Source organism: Rhea pennata, chromosome 3 (genome assembly GCF_028389875.1).
Source record: "Rhea pennata isolate bPtePen1 chromosome 3, bPtePen1.pri, whole genome shotgun sequence".
Lineage (NCBI taxonomy): Eukaryota > Metazoa > Chordata > Aves > Rheiformes > Rheidae > Rhea > Rhea pennata.
The window spans coordinates 129,729,040-129,752,807 of NC_084665.1; the positions used below are offsets into that span (position 1 = coordinate 129,729,040).

Below are 23,768 nucleotides of genomic sequence, written 5' to 3' on the forward strand. Positions count from 1 at the left end.
CCCACCTGCTCCAGGAGTCTCCCTGCGCTCGCAGCCCGAGGGTGCATGGAGCCTGGGATGTTCCCAGTCTGGGCTGTGCTGGCCAGATCCACCTGTCCTAGGTGCAGTGGGCGGCACAGGTAAGGCTCCAGGCCGGGAGAGAGGGACTCGAGGAACAAACCGAAAAGGAGTTCCCTGAGTGGGAGGGAACTGGGCTGAGCCTGGCTCCTGCAGCCCTCCCCCGGGGCTGTCCTCGCTGCTAGGTCACATCCCACACAGCATTTCCAGCCTGCCTGCGGCCGCGCAGCTTTGCCGTTGCCCAGACCCCTCGCTGCAAGAAATGCACTGCAGGGATATGTCTTCCCTACCCAAAGACTCACTGAGGAAACAAGGACTGACCTGAACTGAGATGTTCTGGTCTCTGAGCCTTTTGGATCAGCTTTTTCTTTCTCTATTTCCTCTAAATTGTGATTCTATGATTCTAAATTGAAAATGATAAAACTGCAACAAAAATCAGAAGGCAATTGAGCAAAACTGGGACTGGGCAGATGTTCCCGTGAGACGGGGAATTGAAAATGTCAATGCTTTCCTTCCCATCTGGAAGAAAAAAAATCCCAGAACTCCTCAATAAACAGCAATGGCAGGAGGGGGGAGAGGGAGTGTGAGGGGCCTGCCTCTGTTTGGCAGAATTTGTCCTAGATGGATAAAGATGTTACAGTCACAGTATGTGACCCCCCCCCCCAGCTCTCTGCACTGCCCCGTAAGGCACCGTTACGGTCTGATTCCCACCGCAGGCTCCCTGTGGCACACGACAGGCTGCACGCACAGTGCCCTGAGCGGGCAACCCCTGCCCAGCTCCGGCCTCATCACCCCCTTCCATCCAGGAGCGGAGGGCACAGCCCACCCCTGCTCCAGTATTGGCAGGCTCCTGTGGCCGACACACTGCTGAAAAATACCTTGGTGTCCCTAGCAGAAAGGGCGCCGGCGCCTTTGTGCCACGGCTGGATCATCACCCAGCTGCCTGCCTCTCTCTGCGCTGGGAAGGAAACTGCATGGGCCCCAGATGTAGCTGGTTGTCTCACGTCCCCTCTGTGGTCCCTAAAGCCTCCTGCATCGGCCACAGCCCTGGCAGGACTTTCCCACCATGGGTGCAGATGTCGGAGGGATTCCTGCCTTGCCCACTTGTCCTGGATGTGGCTGCCCAGCAGGTTTACATGCACTTGATTATTTCAGAAAAACCTTCCTGTGACAGCAGCACCAGCAGATCTTGGACCAAATTTGACTTGGCACTGTGCTGGGCCCTGAGGTTCTTAGGTTCTTGCTAGCCGCAACACACAGTCCCATAACTAAAGGCAGAGGACTGTTAAAACCTGTTAGGTTTCCCTTCACTGGAGAGAAACCCTATCTTGAGGAAAGGCAGAGAAAAGTAACCCCTTTTACTTCCTTGTCCAAATGTAGGGAAAGGGATGGGGAAGAAGCGGGAGAGAGCCACGCTGCCCTGAGCACTCGCTGCTAGCAATGCCTCTCCACGGTAAGAACCGCCGCAGGTTTTATAGACGAAATTCGCATTTTTTGCCTGCATGCAAGAAACCAAATAAAAGTTGGCAGCACGTCATGCTATGAGAAGCCTGCAGTCCCCGGCATGCTAAAAATCCATTTGATGTGTGCATTTTGGGAACAAATACCACTCCCGTCTCCCATTGAATCTTGCATAGAGCTTTATTCACGGCAGCCCCAGGTGACAACGGTGCCCGGCTCGGCGGGGCGCTGGTTACCGGTGCCCGTGCCCGGGCGCTGGGCTCCCTGCCGGCCTGCCGAGCAGCACGGCCTGGGTGCCCCCGGAGCGAACCCGCCGGCGCGGCGGGGATCGCGGCGACGCCATGGGGACGAGCGGCTGCCCCGGGCTCCTGCAGCCGCGGGGCCAGAGTCCGGCACCTCTGCCCCGGTGCTGCCTGCCGCTCTCGCCCACCGTGGGTCTGCTGCGGGCCGCGGGGCGGCCCCTGCGGGGAAGGGCTCCGCTCACCCTGCCCGCCGTCCCGCTGCAGTTTCCGCCCCGTGCGCCGCGGGGAGGAAGGCGGCTGCTGCAAGAGGAGGCCGAGAGGCAGTGAGCGAGGGCAGCCCCTGCGCGGAGCCCCGGCCGGGCCGGGGGGCGACAGGCGCAGGCAGCCAGGGCTGGCAGGCAGGGAGGCGGCGCGGAGCGCGGCTGCGCCCCGGCACGGGGCCGCTCCCCTCTGCGCTCCTGCGCGCGGCTGCTGCCCAGGCTGCCGGCGTCGCCAGAGGCCCCTCCGGAGGCCCGGGAAGCGCCGGGTTGGTGGGGAGCATCGCGGCGGCGCCCGGAGCCCCGTGCCGGGAAGGGCTGCGCCAGGCGGCAGAGCGGAGGCCGGAGGGCAGAGCGGGCACGAGCCTGTGCGCAGCCCCCGGCCCGCGCCCTGCCCTGGTTTCACCTCCCCCCCGCCCGCCGGGCGCTTGGGGCGATGCCGTGCCTGACTCTACCTGGGGCCGGTGGATTTGCACCCCCAGCGCGAAGACCGGCGCCATGCACAGCGCCGAGACGACGCTGCCGGCCCCGGGCACGTGGAGCAGGCGCACCAAGAGGAGGCTCAGCGCCGCCAGCTCGCACAGGGCTCTTGCCGTGCCGCCGGGGCGAGGGAGTCTCCCGCGTGCCGCCGGCTCCGGCCTCCGCGCCCACGTCCTGCTCCGAGAGGGCAAGGCAGAACGCGGCGCTCGGCCCTGAGCACGGCCGCCCCGGCAGCGCCCCGCTCGCTGCCGGCACGAGGCCGGGCAGCGCCACCCCCGTGCCCGCCCCGCGACGCCCTTCCCGGGCTGCTCCAGCGGCCGCCCGGCCCGCGGCCCCTCCTCCACCCCGGGGCTCTCCCTTCGCCCGGTCCTCCGCACCCCGAGGCCGGCAGCGTCAACGTGCCCCCGCGAAGGAGCCAACGGCCGCCGCGAGGAAACCCGGAGGGAGAGGAGCACGGCGCGCTCGCTCCGGCTGCCTCCCCCGGCTGCCCGCTGCCGGGGCCACCGTCAGCAGGGCTGCGCCGGGACCCGCCGTGCTGTGCAGCGAGTGCTTCGGGGCTGCTCCCCGAAGGCTGCTGGGCTTTGCCGAGAGGACGTTTCCGAGCTTCTGGCACGTGCAGCCAGACATCTCCAGGGAGGGGAGCGCAATGCCAGGCTGCAACCAGAGCGGCAGCGCATCCCCGCGGCTCCTGGGGCGGGCGCCGCTCCCGGTGGCAGCGTGCAGCGGTCTGCGGGCTCTGGGGCGGCCACCGAGCCCCGGGAGACCGCCACAAGGGCGGGAGAGACTGGGGAAGAGCCCGGGAGCCGGCGCTCACCCCGCTGCCCTGCTCCTTCGTCGCAGCTCGCAGCCGTGACCTTCGCCCGCTGGCTCGCTTGCTCGCTGACTCGCTCGCTCGCTCGCAGGGAAAGTGACCCCGGGGCGGCCCGGCCCCAGCTCCAGAAAGACCCCGGGGCTGTGATGCGACGGTGACACCCGCCCGACACCGCGGGGCAGTGATGGTACCCCCAGGTTGGGCTGACGATGCTGCCACCCAAACACCAACAGTTCCCAGCACGGCGGCCACGAGGCCAGGCCAGCCCTGGCCAGCCCAGCCCCAGCACCCCCGGAGAGCCCCCGCTGCCAGGCCCGGGCGAAGGCCCCGGCCTTTGCGTGACCGTGCCGGACCCCTGGGTCCCGCCCGTGCGGGCAGCGCCAGCAGTCACGTCTCCCCCAGCACCTTGCCCAGCGCCCACACCCCGTGCACTGCCCGCAGGCTCTGTGCAAGCGGGCTCTCGTGGCCCGCCTGGCTCGCAGCGAGGGTCTCCTTTGCACCCCGTGCAGCTGAGGAGCGGCCAGGCCCTGTCCCTGGGGGTCCCGGGTGGCGGGAGAGGCAGCCAACCTCCCCGTGTCCTGGGTGGGAGGGCTGGGAAAGCGCCCGCGTGGTGTTACAGGCTCCCTCTAGGCAATGCCTGACCCGGGGCTGCTGCCATCACGAAAGCTCTGCAGGGCAGGACCCTCGAGGAGCCGATGGCATGTGGGCAGCTCGCCCGGCCCCCAGTGCCGCAGGCCCTGGCTGGCTGCAGCTCCCTGGTGCCCAGGGACCCATGCGCCCCTGCCCTGGCAGCCGCACGCTCAGCGCTCTGCCCGCACGGGCTCTCCAGGCGGCGGGAACCCAGCTCCTGCAGTGCCAGGCGCTGCCCCTCGGCCCCCGCGGTGCTGCGCCCGGCTGGGCACGCCTGGGCCAGGCCAGGGAGCGCTGCCCCAAGCCGTGCCCAGGAGGCCGCAGATACGCACCAGGGCAGAGGGCGGGTTGCCTGGGAGCTGCGGGTCCTGGAGGCCCTGGGCCTTGGCTTGTGAGCGTCGAGGGTGACCCTGTGGCAAAGGCAGCTCATGGGGTCCTGGGCTGTATTAGGAAGTGCGTTGGCAGCTGGTCGAGGGAGGTGACTCTTCCCCTCTCCTCAGCTCTGGGGAGGGCACAGCTGAAGTGTAGTGTCCAGTTCTCTTTTCATCAATTCACCGTGTTGAGGTACAGTGCCACCGTTGAGGTGACATGGGTCTGAGTTCTACTCATGATTCCCCTTTGGACCGTGCGGGAAGCTGAGACGGAAAAGGAATGTCCTCACTCCTAGCCACAGTGGCAAGGCCAAAATCCCATCAGTGTCCTCACAAGTCCTTAAAAGGGCCCTTCCTTAAGAAGTCAATGCCTAACCAGAGATGCTAGGTCAGGTTACCACTTGGTGGCTTTTCCAGTTTCCTTAAGGAAGACTGAATTTGGCTTCTACTACATTGGTCTTCCACTGGCCTACGGCAACTCAGACCAGAAAGGAGCAGGGGGCACTGGGCTCCTGTGTCCATCAAGGCTGGATGCCCTAATGGGGGAATGTGTGCCAGCCCATGGACCCTGACACTCCAGTAACTCCTGCCGTCCTCTCTGTCATCTCCATCATCCTTTTGTCCTGGGTGACTGTGGTCAGGGTCTCCCTAGGGCCCGCTGAGCAGCAGCAGTTCTTCCAGGAGGCAGAGGAAGGAGGAATTTGCTGCTGGTGTGGCTGACAGTGTGAAGCCTTCCTCAGCCCACTGCAGCTTAGCAGACATGTGCCAGGAAGTAGCCGGTGCTGGCTGCTCCCTAAGGAACGGGGAACAGGGAGTCCAGCATGGCAGCAAGACTGTCAGGACAGAGGCCTGTCAGGGCTCAGTCCTGCAGCCCCTAGGCCAGGTGCGCAGGGCTGACCTGGAGATGGTAGCCAGGTTCAGCCAAGGGTCCAGATCATTCAGGAAGTCCATGGTGAGGAGGCATCTTCCAGGGACACGTGGATTTGGTTTCTTACATCGCTAGTGCTTTGTGGGACTCTTCCCAGCCCCTCTCGCAGTCAGGCAGAAATGTCTGCAAGAAACAACCTCGTCACATTGATGCCAGATGACCAGGAGCTCACATCCATGGCTCAGAGCACACCACACCACTTTGACTCCTCTTCCCTTTCGCTGCTCCCCAAAGAGCACACATCTGCTCAGTGATGCTCCCCTTTGCCCCTCAGCACAGTCCCATCCATACCAAGGAAGCTTGTGGCAGACAGCGGAGGATTTGCTGCACTGGGAGCTGCTGGGTGCTGACCAAAAACAGCAGGCAGGGAAAAGAGTCGCATCCCACTCGTAACTTTCTTACGCTTGCCCTTGTTTCAAAAGAGCAGCCTTAAGGAGTAGGCACTGGTGACGCACTCGATTATCAAGTAGGAGTTGGTGTTATCTTCATGGACGCCATTGACACATCCTACCAAGTAGGAGCTGGTACCATCTGGTTCGCCCAGGCGGCCTGATCCTATGTGCACTGTGTACGTTCACCATGTGGCAGTTCCCTTCCCGTTCTTTGGCTCCAGGTTCAAATCCTCTCGTTCCAGGTTTCTCACGGGGGTGGGAGGCTCCCCGGGACTTTGTCCTGAAGGCTTCTCAGCCCTGACTCAGGACAGTCCCATCTGCAACTAGGCCTGCAGCTTTCCCCTCAGCCCAATGCTGCACTGGGCTCAGTGCCAGGGGCACCAGGAAGGAGCCACCGCTCCTCCGGCAGCGACCAGCGCAGAGCAGAGGGTTTTGCTGTGGAAGGCCCAGCAGACTGTGCCTCCCTGGCAAGTGCCAGTGCCTGCAGAGAGCTCTGGAGTTGGGCGTCAGGCCTGGCCGGGCTCCCTGTCCCATCTCGGGGGCTCTCTGCACACTGCTGCAGCACAGGGGCATCGTCCCTCCGGACCCTGTGCAGTCCAAGCCCTCCGGGCTGTGTCAGAGCTCATCCCCTGGCAGGGTCCCTGACCACACGAGCTTTCCCCCCAGTCCCACCTGGTCACCTCCAGGCCTTCTGCCTGGCATCCTGCATCCTTCCAGTGAAGGCCCTGTACCTCCAGCAAAGGCAAGTCACAAGCAAACAGCCCTTTCCTCTTGCAACTCAATTAATCAGTGACCTCAATGATGGGACAAAGCACACCCTCAACAAGCTTGCTGATGATAGAAAAGTGGGAGAAGTGGACGATACCCCAGAGTGCTGTGCGGCCATTCACAGAGACCTTGAGAGGCCAGAGAGATGGGCAGAGAGGAACCTCCTGAAGTTCACTGAAGGGAAGGGCAGGGTCCTGCCCCTAGTGAGAAATATCCCTGTGTGACAATGCAGGCTGGGGGCTGAGCTGCTGGAAAGCAACTCTACGGAGCATGACCTAGGGTTCCTGATGGATGAGACAACTGCATCTACTTCGAGCAGGTGCGTTCATAGTGCATCTGCCCAGGCACTGAGGTCTCTGCTCATCTTAACCATCTCCTTCTTGCCTTACAGCTCCTGGGCACTCATCTTCTTGGTAGGAGGGAGGCACATCTCTGGATGCTCTTCTGGAGTTCTCAGAAGTTCCCACGGGGAACTTACATGGGATGTGCCATGGTCCATCCATATGTGGGGCTTTGGGAGTCAATCCAGCAACTCACTGTCTTTCTTGCTTATTAACATCATCTCGTTGTCCACAAAGCAGACACGCCCGTGTGGCGGAGACGGCAGCAGGGGCTGAGGGGGTGACCAGCTTGCCCAGCACTGCTGTAGGTGCAGGGGGAGTGACCTGTGGGACCATGAAGGGCTGCATAAGATCTAAAACAAGAAAGTTCAAGTTAGAGAAAATGCATGTGCATGAGACTTCAGTGTGCTAGTGAAACTTGTCAACAGAATATATAACTGGAGGAATCCAAAGGAAAATTGAGTCAGGTCTATGATGGTACATCACCATCAAACCTCCCTGGGCATGTGACCACCCCAAAGTGGTCAATTCACAGCAATTCATTCCTCTCTGCAGTCCCCTTTAGGGTTTCAGAGACCACAGTGGTATTCCTCTACTTAACTTAGGATGCTGCTGTGGTGATGTGGCAGTATCTGGGGCTGCATGGATCCTGCCCACCTCCCCACCACCTTCTGGGCTCTAGGATACACTGTGAGCATAGCTCCACATGGAATTGTCTTCACTGAGCAACCTCCTCCGTGTTGATGCAGCATAGGAAGTGCTCCTGGAGGAGGCTGGACACCAGGTGTGGTGGCCGTCACAGTGCAGGGAGTGCTGTTCACTCAGCAAAGGAGCCCAGTGACCAGCACTGCCCATAAATCTGCTTAGAAAATCGCAGTGGAGAGTTGCTGCAGAGAAGGCATCAGCCTGGCACGAGTCTACGAAAGACAGCAGAGTCATTCCAAATTTATATCAGTAGAGCTGGATGTAGGATCAAGCTAGGTAGAATCGCCCAAAAAATAAAAAAAGAAAAAAAAGAAAAGAAATACAGGTTAACTGAAGCAGATGAGTGGAGTTGCAATGCAGGAATATTTTTCCTTCTGTTTGTTTACTGCTAGGTAGCAGTTTGCTGGATAAAATATTCCTAGTGGTGGTGTGCATACACGAGGGCACGTGTGCACAGGCTGCGTGTGAGTACACGCTTGAGAGGTTACAAACGCTGCTCAGAGGCCAACATTGCTCCAAGACTTCCACCCCCAGAGCAAAGAGCCAAGCAAAGAGCCTCTTCCCTCCGCCTGTGATAGCGTTCGGGTCGTACTAGGGACCCAAAACACGTCCCCAGCCAGGACGTGCCTCCAATGCTGCCAACAGCGTCAGGAGCAGCAATAGCCACGGGGGAAGGCGGAGCAGGCCCTGCTGGAGAGGGCACCATGGTGGGAATGGCGCCGGGGGGCAGCGACCAGCCCCCGCGGTGGCCGGGGGATCCTTGCTGGAGGAAGGCCCCCGGGTAGCGCTTCCCTTTCCCTCCCCTCCCTCTTTCATTTGTTTTCCCCCCAAAACAGCTTTGCAGATCTGACGGCTGCCCGCTGCTGTGGGCCCCCTCAACCCCGCGCGCCATGGTGCCAGCCGGGGACTGAGCGGCGCAGGTGGCCTGCAGCGGGGTGGCCCGACGCAGCACAAAGCGCCTGGCCACTGCCTTCGCCGAGGCGCCCGAGGGGGCCGCGGAGGGGCAGCTCCCGGGGGTCCCGCCGGCGCCGTCACGGATAACGGTTCCCCCCCACACACAACCCGCTACCGCGGCGCCGCCATCTTGTCCAGCGCCGAGCACAGCGCGCGCCACACCCCCCCCCCCGCCCGGCAGGGGGCGCGCCGCGTCAAGATGGCGGCGCGCGGGGCGGGGCGGGGCGGGGCGGGGCGCGCGTGACGTCAGGGGGCCGCTGAGGCGGGAGCGACGCGCGGGTCGGGGCGGGGCGGAGCGCGCGGTGACGTCAGGGGGCCGCTGAGGCGGGAGCGGCGCGCGGGGCGGGGCGGAGCGCGCGGTGACGTCAGGGGGCCGCTGAGGCGGGAGCGGCGCGGCGGTGCTACGGGAGCCGGCGGGGGCCGAGCGGGCGGGCGCGCCGGGCGGCGTGGCGTGGCGTGGCGTGGCGTGGCGTGGCGTGGGGAGGCGGCGGGGGCCGGGGCCGCCCTGGGCGCCATGGAGTACGTGAGCGCCGAGCAGCTGGCCGGCTTCAGCAAGTACAAGGTACCGGCGCGGCGCCGCGCTGCGCGTGTCCCCGCCCCGCCGCCGCGCGAGCCCCGGCGAGGCGCCCGGTGCCGTGGGGGGCCCGGTGCCGTGGGGAGAGGGGTCGCGGGCGGTGAAACCTCGGCCGCGTGTGGGGTGTCGTGTGTCGCCCCCCTCGCCCCCGCCGGTTTCCCCGGTGGGAGAGGCCGTGGGCAGCGCGGTGGGGGGGAGGGGCGCATGGGGAGCAGGAGCCCCCAGGCTGCCCCCCGTCCCGCGTGGGAAGGGGCCCGCAGGGGTGTCGGCAGCGCGGCCCGGCGCCGTGGGGCTGCGTGCGGAGCGCCCCGTGCGGGCGCGCTGCGTGCGGCGCGGCGTGATGCCGAGGGGGCCGCGGAGGTCCCCCCTCCGCGGGAGGGTCGTGCGCGGCGCGGCGCGGGCGCGCGTGGAGCGGATGCCGCCGGCGTGCGGCGGGGCCCGGTGCGGGGCTCGCTGTGCGCGACGCTGCGCGAGCCGGCGCAGGGCGAGCGTGGCCGGGCGCGGAGTGCCCCCGCGCCGCCCGCAGCGGGCAGTTCCCTGCGTGGTGGCGGGCGGTGCGCGCCCGCGGACGGTGCGCGCCGCGCGGCGTGGCTGCGCGCCCGCAGCCTGCGCCCCCGCGCCCTGCCTGGGGGGTGCCGTGTTGTTCCGCCGCGCAGCGCTGCGCGCAGTGCAAACGTGGCTGCGCCTGGGAAGCCTGCGCCCCCCGGGGAGGGGGAGGGGGAGGGGGAGGGAGCCCTTCCGAGCCGTGCCGTGCCGTGCCGTGCCGTGCCGTGCCGTGCCACCCGCGGCGGCGGCGCGGCTGCACACGACCTGTGTACCGCTGGCCATCCTCCTGGGCGGGGGGGACGCTGCGTGTGGCACAGTGCGGGGGGTGCAGAGCTGCGCCCCTGGGCCGCCCCTGGGAGCGGGCGGTGCTGCGCGCAGCGCGGCTGGGATTGCGAGCAGCGCTGCCCCAGCTTGCCTGCGCTCCGCCGCCGTGGCTGGGCTGGAAGTAATGTTGTGGAGCAGGGCCTTCGTGGCATGTCGCTGCGTGCAGCGAGGAGGGCACCTTGCCAGGCTGTGCTGGGGCTGCTCCCACGCAGGAGCAGGGGGGGAGTTCGGGGTGCGTGCAGGTTCCCACCAGGGCCAAAGGACATCCCAGCCAGGAGGAGCAGGGCTTAGGGGCCCTTCTGGGGGACATCACCTTCCCTAGGACCTCGTTTAGCTGGGAGGAGGAGGCAGGCTTGCAGCAAATGGGACTTGTGTGAGGTTGGAGCATGGCAGATTAGCCATCCCAGCTCTGTGTGTGAGGGAGGTGTTTCTCTCCTCAGCCGGTTTTCTAGGACGTGGACATGGTCATGGTCTTGCAGGGTCATGGTAATGGGAACAGCCTTTTGTGGCTGTGCTGGTCAGCTGGCGGGAGAGAATTTGCGTTCGTTCTGCTGAACGTGGTTGTTGGGTCAGCCTGGTGACTCGTGTCTGGGATTTCCCCCATCCCAGCGTTGTGGTGGGAGCATGGTCCAGTCCCAGGGCCTTCCCCTGCTCTGTTAGCTCAGGACCATATTGCTCTTGCTGCTTGGCCGCTCCATGCAGACAGCCCAATCCACAGAAATGTGCTGCAGTTCACCCTTATCTCCTAGCCTGAGCGTGCCAAGTCTGTGTCTTGTTCTGAAACACTAGACCCCTTCGAAAGACGCTGCTGTAGACGCTAGCAGGCTCTGCCATATGTTGTGATTTCAGTCCGTAACGGTTGACTTTTGGGCCAAAGCATGTGGCATCCTTAGTACAGGGGAGCACTGGTGTGTGTGTAGTGGAGGTGAGTGTGTTTTTTACCTCTCTCATACCAGTAGTGAAATTAAAAGGGTTCGTCTCACCTTCTTCTTAAATATCAATAGCACTACTAATTTTAATTAAAACTTTGAAATGTCTGCCTGTTGAAATATTCATTATTATCACTTGATTATGTTGTTTTGTAGTCTTCTGCACTCTCTTCATTACTGATTATCAAGACTATGCCTAAGTATGACACTTCAAAGCACATATCTCTTCCATAAGGGCAACAGTCTTCAGAGAGGTGTTTTAATTTTGCTTTTGTTAAGACACAAAATAATCTCCTGCTCCCCAAAGTACTAAGAATCACTGAAATACAAAGAACAAACCTTTTGCCTATCATACCCTCAATCTATAGTGTAACTGGGCTCTTATTCCAGTGTCAGTCACGTTGGGCCGTGTTCCTGTCTTCCCTTCCAGGGGGTTCCTGGGATGTCATTTAAACCTACAGAACAGCTAGGACAAGTCTGATGCACTCAGGAAGCACAGCAGATGAAATACCTTCTTGTATAGTTAGCTAATGCTGTTAGCACCGGTCTGGATCTCCTCCTAGAGTAGTCTGGGGACAGGAGTGATCAGGGATTGCTCTTGCCCTCCCTGTATCTGTAGCTGATGTACTGAAAATAAACGAACTTTGTAGTGTGGGTTTGACCAACGTGACAGATGGCATGAGGTTCCCCACAGAAGACAGATTGTGTATGTATGCAGCAGTAAGTTCTCAGTGTGTTTAGAAAGGCAGTGAAAGATGCGTGTTTTGTGTGGGTGCTGGAGAAAAGGGTGAGGAGAACCCACTCAGCCTTGAGCCAGCTCTCTTGAGCTGACCAATTTTGCCCTTGTGAAGACAGTTAACAGATTACTAGCTACAAGTTTTCAGATACTAGCTACCTGGTTTCAGGTCATGGTCTTCCTGGAGACACCTCTGATGGAAACCACGTCCAAGTTTCGTCTACTAACAGGACTCTAAACACAGACTAGAGTGAGGAGGAAAGACTCATCTAGCATGTAAAGCATGCTGCTTGTTACTGCCAGTTACACACAGGCATTATACTTACTAGCCTTGCTTTGAGATTGCAGGATGCTGAAACTTGTAAGTAGATGTCTTACGGAGGTATCGTTCATTCCCTGGTGGACGCAGCTGAGCAAATGGAGGCCAGTAAAGCTGTGTGCGCCCTAAAGGCACGAGTGCGGTCTTACTGGCAGAAGTAGCTTTGCTCCAGAGATTGTGGTTTTACTGAATCAATAGGAAGTTTGATAAAGCAGACAGGTTCACACTTAGTGCTCAAAGAGTATCCTTTGCGGTGTATGCTGATACCTTGTCACGCACTTGTCAAGGCTCTGTAATGCTGTCAGTGTAAGTACCTCTAGGTGAAAACTCTTTGCTGAGGATTGCAGTAAACTGTATTGAGAAAAGAAATTAATACTGCCACAGCAGTCTGCTCTAGGGTTAATGAAGCCCCGGATAGTCTCTCTGCAGTGCTCCCTTCCTAGATGTCTTGTTTGCTTAGGGAGTTTTTTGTTTTCTTTGCTTTCATGGTCTTGAGAAAGTGGCTGATCTAGGCATGGATCTCTGATACTAGCTCACAGATTCCAGCCTGGCCTCAGGCATTGAGACTTGTCCTACTCTGCTCTTTCAATGTCATGAACATACGAATCTCGATCCGTTACTGCTCCGTTGCTGAACGCTAGCTGTTCTTACCCAGAAAGCTTCTGCGACAGTGTAAGCTGTCACCCCAAATGGGTAGAGTAAGAAAGGTGCAGTGTGGGATGTATAGTGGTAGTAATTCAAGGTAAGAGAAAGGTAACTTACACGTTGGTGAGCTGCCTTCTCTGCCTAGTAGCCAGAGGGGGCTTGCTTTAAACCTTAGGGGAGGAAGCATTCCCTGAAGTATACAGCAGCTGCACAGGAGGCCACCCGAGTGTGTCGCTCACATTACCGTAGCTTGAGTTCGTGCCCAAAGCCAGCATAGCTGGAAAGCAGCATAGGGCAAGTGGTTGCTCTTAGGTGAGACAAACCGAAAAGGTGATGCATGATCAGAACAAAACCCTGAACAGGAATGATCTGTCAGGTCCTACTGCAGGTGTGTCTGCTGCCCTCGATGCTGCCTCTGTCTCTATGTGGTAGCTCTCCAGGCCAATACACAACAGATTTGGAGGACAGCAAGCAACTTCTGGATGAGGTGGAGGCAGCAACGTGCATCTAAGGGGAGGAACGTGTTCCTGCTCTGGAAGAGGAGCTGATTTCCTTGGGCTGATATAGTGGGAGCAGAAGAGCTTCGTGCAAGATGATCCAGTGATAACTGCTGTTCTGGCTGTCTTGTTCTTGTGCTGCTGCCAGGAACAAGTATGGAAAGCAGCGAGTCAGGAGCCACCAGATGGTTTTTAGCTTTGTAGAGTGCACGTTTCTGCTGGCTGTGGGAGAGGTAGGTGTGTGCTCCTTCTGTCACAGGCTGGCTCGATTCCCGCTAGTGGGATTGTAGTACAGAGAACAGTCCCTTATCTGCTCTTGGAGAGACGCTGAAGAGCTTGTCTGTGCAAGGAAGCTGTGCAGCAAAAAGTGCAGTGTTGTTGTAGCATCTTTAATTTTACCTCTATAACTTCTTGTGTGAGAACTCCTTCAGTAGGAGACCAAACTACTCAGGTGTATCTTGCATAGCTTTGGAGATCCCCTAAAAAGGGGTTGTTTAAATGGGAAGGACTCCTGTGTTGGACTGAATACATCTGTTCTAACTAATGTGTTGTACCCCTGTCTGGCTTAATTGTGGTACGGCTTCCCGACGCAGTGATGCTGTACTCGAGGTTTGTGTCTGGCTCTCTGACCAGTAAGTGTGTCTGTCTTGGCATTTCCACTGACTTGTCAGTTCAGTGTAAGTGATTGCTTCTGGCAGGACAGAGTTCTTGATGTCAAAAATACGAATTTTGTTTGGAGGCTGTAGAGCAGGATGCATGTGTTGGCTTTCAGCGGACATAAGCCAAGCAGATGCTCTGTTAGCATTCAGTATTGAATGTCCTCTGCCAAAAAGGGTGTAGTCTGATACTGTTGCTCAGGAGCATAAACCTTGCACTTGGATGGCAGAGGTCGTACTCTGCTTCTTAGAAGTCTGTCTGTTAGAAGGTAGATGTGTACAGGGAAGCAGCTTCTTGTCATCCCTCTTGAGTATGCCTTGTCTCTTCTCCTCCCTAGGTCAGTTGAGAGTCTTCCTGGCAGACTTCTGGGCAGCTCTGTTCTATAAAATTATGGGGGGGGGGGGGGAGAATAGTGGGACCATCTGGGACATTCACAGGGATTTCTGCCTGTTACATCTGCACCTACATTGCTTTCTCTAGAAAGAAGATCCACTCCTTTCTTCCCTCCAAACTGTCCTTAAGTCCTGTTTTCACAGAGCAACACAAGTAACTCTCCCTTGTGCAAGTTGTCTCTGCCTCTTCTGAAATGTGGTGCCCAAAGCTGAGTGCAGGGTGTGAGCAGGAGCCTTGCGGCACAGAAGAGTGGAAGGATGGCTTTGTGTGTTTCGTACAACACGCCTTTTACTTGTGTTTGCATGTCTCAGTGAGATGCTTGCTGCTTTCTGCAGCATCGCGACTCTTGTGGCTCCCTGATGCACTGCATTTCGGTAAACCAGCTGCCACGGAGCGGGGAGCTATTGCAGAAGGTAAGACTTAACTGAGCAAAGACCGAGCATTGCAACTTTAATGCATCCTGTTTGTTAGACAGCTTCACTGGTTCGTCGTCTTGGATTCCAGACATGTGCCCTGAATTTTCCGCAGCCTTGCCTTGTCTTGTGGGGTCTGGGTCAATCGCAGTTCTACTTCATTTTATTCAGCAGTGCCATGTACAGTCCTGCACTACAGTGGGACCTTCCAGAGCGATGCGGTCGCTGATAACTATTCTTGGACTGCATCCTACAGCCAGATGTACCCTCACTATGTCACTATTTCATTCAGCTTGTATAGAAGGAAAGGAAATACTCAAGCTACGACAGTACTGTGTAGTCAGGCTCTTAACACAGGTATAATTGATCTGTGCTTGTGTGTTCTCCTCATCTTGTGAGTTGGATAGAAGTGCAGGTAAAACTTGGGACTGTTTGTGCAGGTGATTGGACCTCAGGCTTTCCTTTTCCAGGGTATTTGTCATTTTAGTGAGCAAGATTTAGAGGAGACACAAAGAAAGAAGGACTTTGGAGTGCTGCCCGCTCCTCACATGTGGCATGAGGGGTATTGAGCTGTTGTTACTGTGTGCAAGGAAAGGCAGTGGCGTGTATTATATTAGGGTCCAAAGGGTGGAACAGGCTGGTGTTTTGCCCCAAAGGCTTTGAGAACAAACATAACCTCAGTAAGAGGGAGTGAACTGGGGTCTGGAAAGTGAGAGATGGCCTTTTGTAGCAAAACTGCTGGGTTCTGACATCTTTCCGTTTCCAGGTCCCGGCTTCTGAGCAGGAGGCAGTGACTGCTGCTCAAGGGTAGCACGCAATGAGCAGCAGCGAGGAGGAGGCTGCTGGTAGCCCGCTCTTGCTCATACCTGTTGTGAAAGTCTTTTTGTTGTAACCTGTGTGGGCAGTAAAATGAAGCCCTCTTGGTGTCTCGTGGCCTGGGAGCAGCTAGGTTTGAAAGTGTCTAGACTCGCTGCTCATCACAGCTTCTCTCTGCAGCGATGGGCTGAGGGCTTAGCTGGTGATCTAGTGCCTTTCTCCCAGCACAGATGCTCTTGGCAGATCCCAGCTCTCCTACTTGAGCTTTCCAGGTGCTCTTACCATGGCATCAAGCATATTGCTGCCCAGAGCAGCTGCTACAGGACAGCTTTAGCAGTGAAGGATGTATCTCTTGCCTTGCGAAATGAAGGCTGTTTTCCAACCGCCTATTCCTGAGGATGGGAAAAAAGAGAATAGCTGTTTGATTGAGAAAGTGTGAACGCTGGATCCTTGTGGAGGTTCACGCTTAGCGGACTTGGTTCGCAGTAGTGTCTGTCAAGCATGGTTGTCCTGCAGTGTCAGATGAGACCTGAACTTGGGAAGTCAGATACCGAAAGTGAGTACACAGGTCTCAAAGGACTGGACATCTAATCTAAAGGATTGTGTGCGTGTGTACATAAACTACCTGCTTCCCTGATGCTTTTCTCCTTTTTCTGCATCTTCCCCAGATCAGAGCTCCTCAGGTCTTGCGCTGAGGCTGGGCTGTCGGCTGTGGGGCAGGACTGGCCTTCAGAGCATGCTGGGCAATGCAAATCCGAGTGTTGGGTGTGTATCACACTTCAGCTACTGACTGAGCAGATTCTGTAGTTTTGTTAAGCAAATAGCATGAAGCAGAACTGCCGGTTCCAGTCTCCTCTCTGTACCTCTGTCCCTGAGGAGGAGGTTGCTCTTTCCTTCTAACTCAGCCTCAAGAAATCTTCTTTCCTTGCATGGGCTTGCTGTCTCCTCAGCACTTCTGAACTTGCTGAGAACAGCACACTTAAAACTACCACAGAAAGCAAGGCTACATACAGATGCTACACTGCAACAAGCAAATGTGTGGAAGTTGTCTTTAGCAGGATGTTGGGGTTTTCTTGTTTTGTTTTTGTCATCTTCAGGCTTCTCAGGAAATATGAGTCTGTAAAGATACCTCCTCTGGGTTGACTCCCCAGAGTGCTGGAAGATCAATGTGTGTCAGTGACTCCTCAGACCAGTGTAAAAACAAGAAAACTGGTAATGAAGCAGCAAAAAGGAAGGCTTTTGGATGTTAACAGTGTGGATGTGAGGCTTGAGGCCATGGTGATAAAAGGCCAGTCTTCGCCACCTCCAGACAAATAGCTTGCATTCTTCTGCAGGATCCTTTAGGATGAAGGGTGTGGAGGAGGGGAAGCCTCTGAGCCCTGTTCTTGAATCCCTAACTCCTTCTCCAAAGGCTCCTTTAATTGCCCTGAAACAGAGGGGATGTGTGCGTGCGGGGCTGCCTTTGAACAATGCCGGGCTTTCCAAGTGCTGCTCCGGCTGCAGTGTTGCAGAGGCAAGAAAGCCTAGAAGACCTCCTAGTTTTCATAACTTTCACAGCAAGCAGCTAGAGAGTAGAGAGGGGATTTCTTCCTCCTTCTCCAGTTCCTCAGTTAAATTCAGGGTTTGAATCTCTGCCCAGCTTAGTGTCCCTTGCAGGTCTTGTGGTCTGAAAACTGCCCAGCTGTCTTGGTTGGAGGAGACAGCAGCAGCGCTTGCAGGTTAGCTGGGAACAAGCAGCTTGCCCCGTGAGCCTTGCTGAGCATTTGTTCTGTGCTGGGCAATGAGATGAGGGCGAGAGATTTAGGTTCCTTTACAGTACACATCAGAAGTGTTCCTAGAAAGTCACGATGAGCTAGTTCTTTCCCAGGGCCTCGCCTGCGTGTGCCCACGTCCCCGCATCTCAAGTAATCCTGTAATTGTTGCTAACAGCTTGGGGTGCTGTTTGCTGCTTCCACAGATCTGTTTTCTGGGCTTTATCTTTTACTTTACAAGACTTTGAAGATGCTGAGCTGTGCTTTGGTAGAGGGTTCCCAGTCTGCAGTTTTAGCCGCTCAGTGGCGGTGGTTAGTGCTGGAGTGCCTCTGTGGTTAAAGACGTACCGCTGCTTTGGTGCACAGCGAGTCCTGCAGGGTTGCCTGGGAGGAACATCAAACCTCTGCGGGTTTTTGTGTAAGATGGTTTGACTGGGAGTGCTTAGCTCAGCAGCGTTCGCTGCCAAGCAGCAGATGCATCAGCTGCCAGGCAAAGGTTGCTCTTCTGTGTGGTGGTCTGGGCCAACAGTTGTGCTGCTGGCAAGCAATCTCCGCCCTTTTTGCGGGAGGGGAGCTGCCTTGGGCCCTCCATTGCTGTTTTTTTTTTTTTTTGTTGTAGCCCCTAAAACTAAAGGCCTGAACAAGGCAGCCTGTGGGTGTAATGGATGCAGCTAGTGGAGTTCTTGTCTTGTCCCGTAGAGTGGGAGCCCTCCCAGCTCTTCTCTTGTGGAGGTGAAGGATGCAGCTCTTGTCCTGCCCCCTGACTGCTGCCCCCTTCTCTGTACTGGGATAGGCAGTTACTGCCTCTGGCAGGTGTTTGGGGACATCTCTTGCTAAAATCGGGTGCCTTTTGCATGAGTGTGTGCAGTGGAGGAGTAGGAAGCAGAGCTGACTTCTCAGCAGTTTTTTGCTCTTCAGATTCCCTTTTAAAAAACTTTTACCCAAAGAAAAAATGCAAGTATCTAAAGAAATCTTTGCATGCATCGTCTTGCTCTGCTGTGCTGCTTGGAGTCTGCTGTGACGGTTGCCTGTGTCTCTGTGCCTTTCTCTGTAGGAAGTGGGCAGCTGGCAGAGCGCTCCTGGTTCTTCTAGCTTCTTCCAGTCCCTGTTGTCAGGGTCAATTAAAAAAAAAATCTCAAAACTCCCAGCTACAAGGATGTGAGAGGGAAGAACTACGTGAGGAGGGTGTCAGTAGTATCCAGGCTGTTTGAGTCCTTTGCGTGTGCTGGAGGAGCCTTCCTAGCCCTGCTGGAGAAGGGAAGGAGGGGCAAGGTCAGCACATCATGTTCAGCAGAGAGCTGTGTTGCAGATCTTCCTGGAGTGCTGATCCAGTGTTGCAAGATGTGTAAAGTTACTGCTTTGCACAGCAGCCTTAAATAGAGGGGACTGTTTTCTGCACAGGTAAGTATCTCTCCAGAAGTTTACTTTCCCCCGTGTGCTCTGACAGCATGAACAGCATGCTTTGTCTGGCAGGGAATGGATATTGGGAAGCTACTGTAATGAACTCTGAGGGTTTATAGCTTCCCAAGGAGGCCTTGCTCACTTTCAGATGTATGGTGAAAAACATTCTTTTTCTCTTGTCAGGTAGAAGAAACTGTAAGATTGGAGCGCATCTTGAGTCTCTTTAATTGGACTGAAAGTCTACTGTAATTTTTGTTGTTGAGCGAATCTTGGCTACAATGAACCCCATCATAAATGCCGTTCTCTGCTAATTAGCAGTGAGTGTCTGGCTTGAGCAGAACTGTTTGGAAGAGAACCTGAGTACACTACAGAAATTAAAGTATCGCTTTCAGTGTCTGGCTCAGAAAATGGCCGCATTATTAGGGCATGTATAATTGACTCGGCTTGCTGCGCTGTGCCTCGTGAAGCAGGATGTTTCGGCTTACAAAGTAACACCTGTTTTTCTGTATTTGTGTTAATTGTGAATTTCTCCATTCAGGAGAGGAGGATTGAGGGATATAGCTAGGTAGCAGTGCCTCACTCTCTGTAGTGGATTAGATGCTTTGGAAAAGTATGTTTTATTTGTTCCTTTCAGATAAGCTCTACTGGAACTTGAAGAGGAGAGTCTTCCCCCCTCCACCCCTGCAGTACCTTGCTTCATCTGTAGTCACTTCCTAATGTGTGTGGGGTTTGGTTTTGCTTTGATGGGTATACTTGAAAGTTTGACTGATTCTTTTTCTTGGTATTGCCGTGAATTCTCTGTTCTTGCACAGCTTTGAATGCTTTCCTGGGACAACCAAAACGGATTGGTATCAAATGCAGCTCTGTGCTGGGTTCAGCGCATTCCTGCCCCAGCCTTGTGGCTGTCTGAAGAAGACAGAGGCTGCAGCCTTGTGAGTATCTGCACCTCTCTGATGGCTCGCTGCCCCTGAAAAGGGAAGCCCAACCTGCAGGTAGCCAGTTGAACTCACTAATCCAGCGGGAAATGGATTTTTTGGGTTATTTTCCTGCTAGGAACCGCAGGAGGACACAAGGTGGTTGCTAGAAGTGTGCCTGGAGAAGTGGAGCAAGAGCAGGCACCTCTTCTCCTCCTTCCTGCCTCATGGACTATTAGCCTGCTTTCTGGGAGAGCAAAACGTCTTTCTTGGGTTTTGCTATCATGCTTTTCCGTTCTCCTTCCTTCAGTGCTATTAAAAGGCTGTTTCCTCCCTTTCCCAACTTGCAGACTGCTTGTTTAAGCTCTGATCATCCCCATCAGATACTTCAGTCCTCTTGTTTTGAACCTGACACAGCTCTGGCAGGAGTAGGAGAGTCTCTTGGCTGCCGCAACGTTGTTGTAACTGGTTTTCTGTGATTTTTTTTTTTTTCCCTGTGCCACCACCCCACCCGCCCCCACCAAAAATTTCCTGCCCAGAGTTACTACTCTAATCTCTGGCTTCTCACTCCAGAGACTGGTCTCTGGCTTGTCCTCCTCTAACTGCATCCCTGCCCTGGGCCCCTTAAGTTCTCCTTTCATACTCCTGTGCTTGCCATCTGTGTATCCGTGCTGCAGCTGATCGCTTTGAACTGTAGCGGAAGCGATGGTGACCCATATTTGTATATATTTAAAGCTCTTGGAGAAGGAGAGTGCTCATGGATACAGTAGAAATTGGCAGGCTGCACTCAGGAGCCTGCTCTGCATGCTTTGTTGCTCCATGTTATGTATCCATGGGGAAATGATTTGCCTGTGCCCCCAGAGATGAGATGGGGCTGGGATGCGGCAGGAAGGCAGCTGCCTGCTCTGTCCCGCCGTGGGGTGACACTGGTGCCAGCAGAGCTGCAGCTGTCTGCAGGCTCTGGCTAGAGCTCAAGGAGCAACTTGAGTGGGGCTCTGTTTTTGTAACCTGAGCTTCCGTGTCCGCTCTGGAGTGGCCGTGGACAGGACCTGAGCTAATTAATGAGCTGCTGCACTGGAGAACAAGACTCCCTTGCGGAGGGGAGCCCGGTTGGGGATAAGCAGGGACGTGCTGCGTACAAGCACTGGCTGGTGCTTTGTAGCCAAGTGTATTTTATCACTCTGCAATACATCTGCTTTGGGCAAACCTGTCGTCTTGCTGAACGTTCCTCTTCCTGCAGCTGTTCCCTCGTGCCGGCGCAGGGCCGTTGCTGTGCGTTCTCCAGCTGCCAAACTCACGGCCTCTTCAGCTGTCCTTACCTGCAAGGAAGAATGAGCTTCTCCAACCGTTCGTCACCTGCAGTTTTGCTGGAGGAGTAGTGCCATGTCTGTGTTTACAGAAGATAGGGATAGTCTCCCAGATGGTGCTGGGAAGAGCTGAGGCCCTGAGCATGACAGGGTGTTGGCTGAGAAGAGTGTTTTTTTCCTTGTCAAATTTACATCCCCTGGGGTTTGTGGAGCTAAAACAAAGCTTCTAGCTGGTGTAGTTCTTCTTGAGGGAGAGGCTTTGACCCAGGTGGACTCCACTGCATGCTGTGTTTTGAAGCATCTCTGCTTGCTGGAGACCTCGCAGGTTTGCAGTGGGGAATGAAAGATGGCCAAGAGGAGGAAAGTGATGCAGGTGTTGAGACGTGCAGCGTTTAGTGGTGTTTGAGGAATGCCTGCTGTTCAGAGAGGTCTCAGCCTTCCCTTGGTGCCCGCTGCTCTGTGCCTCTCTCCGTGCTGCTGTGCACGGGGCAGAAGGGGTGTCCTTTGCACCGTTTCTCTCTTGGTGAACTGTTACGAGTGTGAACTGCTGCTGCCCTTGGTGGGAGTAAAACCTGTCGGTTCTTGTGACGATTGCAGATTTACCGTCGTCAAAATACTTCCTCGTTATGCCAGTTGAGAAATGACCTTAGAAAAGATAAACAGAACTTGAGTTAATAAGTACCATTAAAGCACGATGCAGCTTTTAACACAGCAGCAGCGTGTGGTCGTAGTGCAAAGTGACTTGTTTGCACTGGCACGGCTCTGCTCGGTTAGGGCTGTCGGGGCTGTCAAGTTCACTGCCTCCAGGCCTGGTGGGAGAATGTCCTTCGCCTCGTGCCTTCTTCGTGCTTAGAGATTTATAGGAAGCAGCCTCGCAGGCCTGCTGGAGCTGGGCTGCGCTGCCAAGGCTCCCTCTGCCCCGCTCCCGGGTACGCCTGGTCCTGGGCAGGCCTGGGGGTGAGGCGCAGCTCTCCGAGGGCTCGCCTCTGCGGAGCACGGGCCGAGGCGCGCCTGGCCGGGTCCGGAGAGCCTCCTAGTTCCCGCAAGCAAAACCAGCTTGCAAACAGGTCTGCAGTTGCTGTTTACAGCTCTGTCCCGTCTGTGACTGTGAGCACTTTTCTGCAGGAAGGATTATGTTCTCCTGGAATAAATTCTGTTCGTTTCTTAGTGGCCGTAATGCCACCATCCCCCCTCCTGGCACTGGGCTCTCAAAGTCCATTTGAATCAGGCAAGGAATGAGCATGTGACTGTTTAACAAGTGGAAAATACGATTTTCTGCGTTGTAGGCTTTCGTCTCCAAGGAAGCTTCCTCCTCCTCTTCTCACCCTTCCCCAAAAGGGAGGTGGCACAGATCAGTGTTTGTAAATAGGAACGCGTGCTGTGGGTAGCGCAGGGCCTCTAGGCATGAGGTGACGAGCAACGCCAGCCTCTTCCACCGGGGCAGGCTGGCATCCGCCCTAGCACACGGGCTCTGTCTTCAGGCTAAGTGGAGAGGTTTAGCCTGGGCAGCACTAGTGATGCAAAGCAGTCTGCCACCAGCACTGTCCTACCCCAGATCGTGCTGGGAAGTTTGATGTGGGCGCCGTGTAGAGCACCCACGTAACATGTCCTAGTCTGATTCTCCCTCCTGGTAACTGAATTACTTCAAAGCTGCTTTATTTTTCCAGACAGAAAAGCTATTAGTGGAATCTAGGCTATGAATCTGTATTTTTCTCTTTGGACGTAACGGGATCTGCCAGAGATGTGCCGGTTGCATGGTTAACATTGCTTTTGAGCTGTGCGAGCCACTCGCATCTCTGAATCCCGTGACAACGGCAATCGGCTCGATGCTGCTCCGGCGATGGCACTGTGGTAGCTGGGGCTGCAGCCTCCCTTGGTTTTTAACCGTCTGCACTGTAGTCATTAGCTTGTGCAAAGAGCGTGAAATAAATGGGTGCATCTTGGCTAGCTCAAGTGTCCAAGTAAAGAGTTTCAAAGCTTAAATTGTACTGAAATTCAAAAATTAAAAAATAAAACTGCCTCTGTTAGCAGCTTTTCCCGTGTAGAAGAATAGTTATGTTCATTTTAAAATGTTATCAAACAGGGAAGGAAGAGCCTTACTGAGTGTGTGGCAGGCTGGTGAACCCGAGCTGACGGAAATCTGGGTATGTAAGGATTTTTAAAAGCACCTTACCACTTCATCCGGAAAAAGTTCCCAAGGAGTGAACCTCCTTTCAGCACTGATGGGATATATCCTGTTCACATGCTAATGCAGTCTTGCTCCATGTGACTCGGGGATGTGTAGGAGAGCTGTCACCGATGTGTAAGCTGGGTGGATCCAGGCGGGATCTGTCCCTAATGGGTGACAGGATGGAGCGAGCGGGGGACTGAGCTGGGCAGGGCGTTCTCTGTGCCGCGCACTCTGGCTGTATCCTTCTCCCTGCATGGAGGAAATGTCCCTCTCTGGGTGTCTTTATGCTGTATATAAACCTGGGCTGATGTTTCTGTTCTTAAACCACCCTTTGGGCAGGGAATGAGTCCTGTGGCCATCCTGGCATGGACTGGGCACAAGAGAGGCTGCTGTTGCACGATGTAAATGGAGAGACTGTCGCTACAAAGTTGGCTCTGCCCTTTTCCAAGGGAGTTTAAAACCAAATCCTCAGGAGACCATCTGGGTTACGCTGGCTCCTTCCTGCAATCGTTAGAAGAGGTGGTATCTGTGTGTGTGTGATGCTATTTTAGAGCAGGCTCCATTACAAATGTCTCCTTCTCCATCTCCTTCTAAAGCAAACAGATATCTGAAGTGTGTGAAATTCTTTCCATGCCCTCATACCTTTCATTTGACCTTCTCTCCCTGAAAATGAGGGAGAATTCAGTCCTAATTGGCTGTCATTGGCCATATTAGAAAACTGGCTTGGAAAAGACTACAAGTTGCATGCGTTAGTCACTAGATCAATGTGTAGAGATGCAAAATGGAAAAGATGGTGCTAATTTGCAGGTGACTGAATGACAGAGTTGGTGCTTTGGCAAGCTGAAACACCACTGCATTTATAGCCTTGAGAGTGTTTCATCAGAACATCTGAACCAGCTGAGCTGGAGACAAACTTTGCAGGTATGCAGGCCATTCTTCAGCCTGTTGCTATAATGGGCTGTTGTGCTTCTTTCTGTGC

General features: G+C 55.9%; 1 protein-coding gene across 2 annotated transcripts in view; it reads left to right on the forward strand.

Moving 5' to 3' along the window:
* The first annotated feature begins 8,881 nt into the window (after positions 1–8,881).
* The window catches only part of SELENOI (selenoprotein I), a 34,063-nt gene continuing 19,176 nt past the window's right edge, over positions 8,882–23,768 (forward strand). For both annotated transcript variants that reach the window (XM_062573376.1, XM_062573377.1), the window contains exon 1: positions 8,882–8,959. In XM_062573376.1, coding sequence (XP_062429360.1) covers positions 8,912–8,959 — 48 coding nt within the window. In that variant the 5' untranslated portion in view covers positions 8,882–8,911. The remainder of the gene's footprint in view (positions 8,960–23,768) is intronic.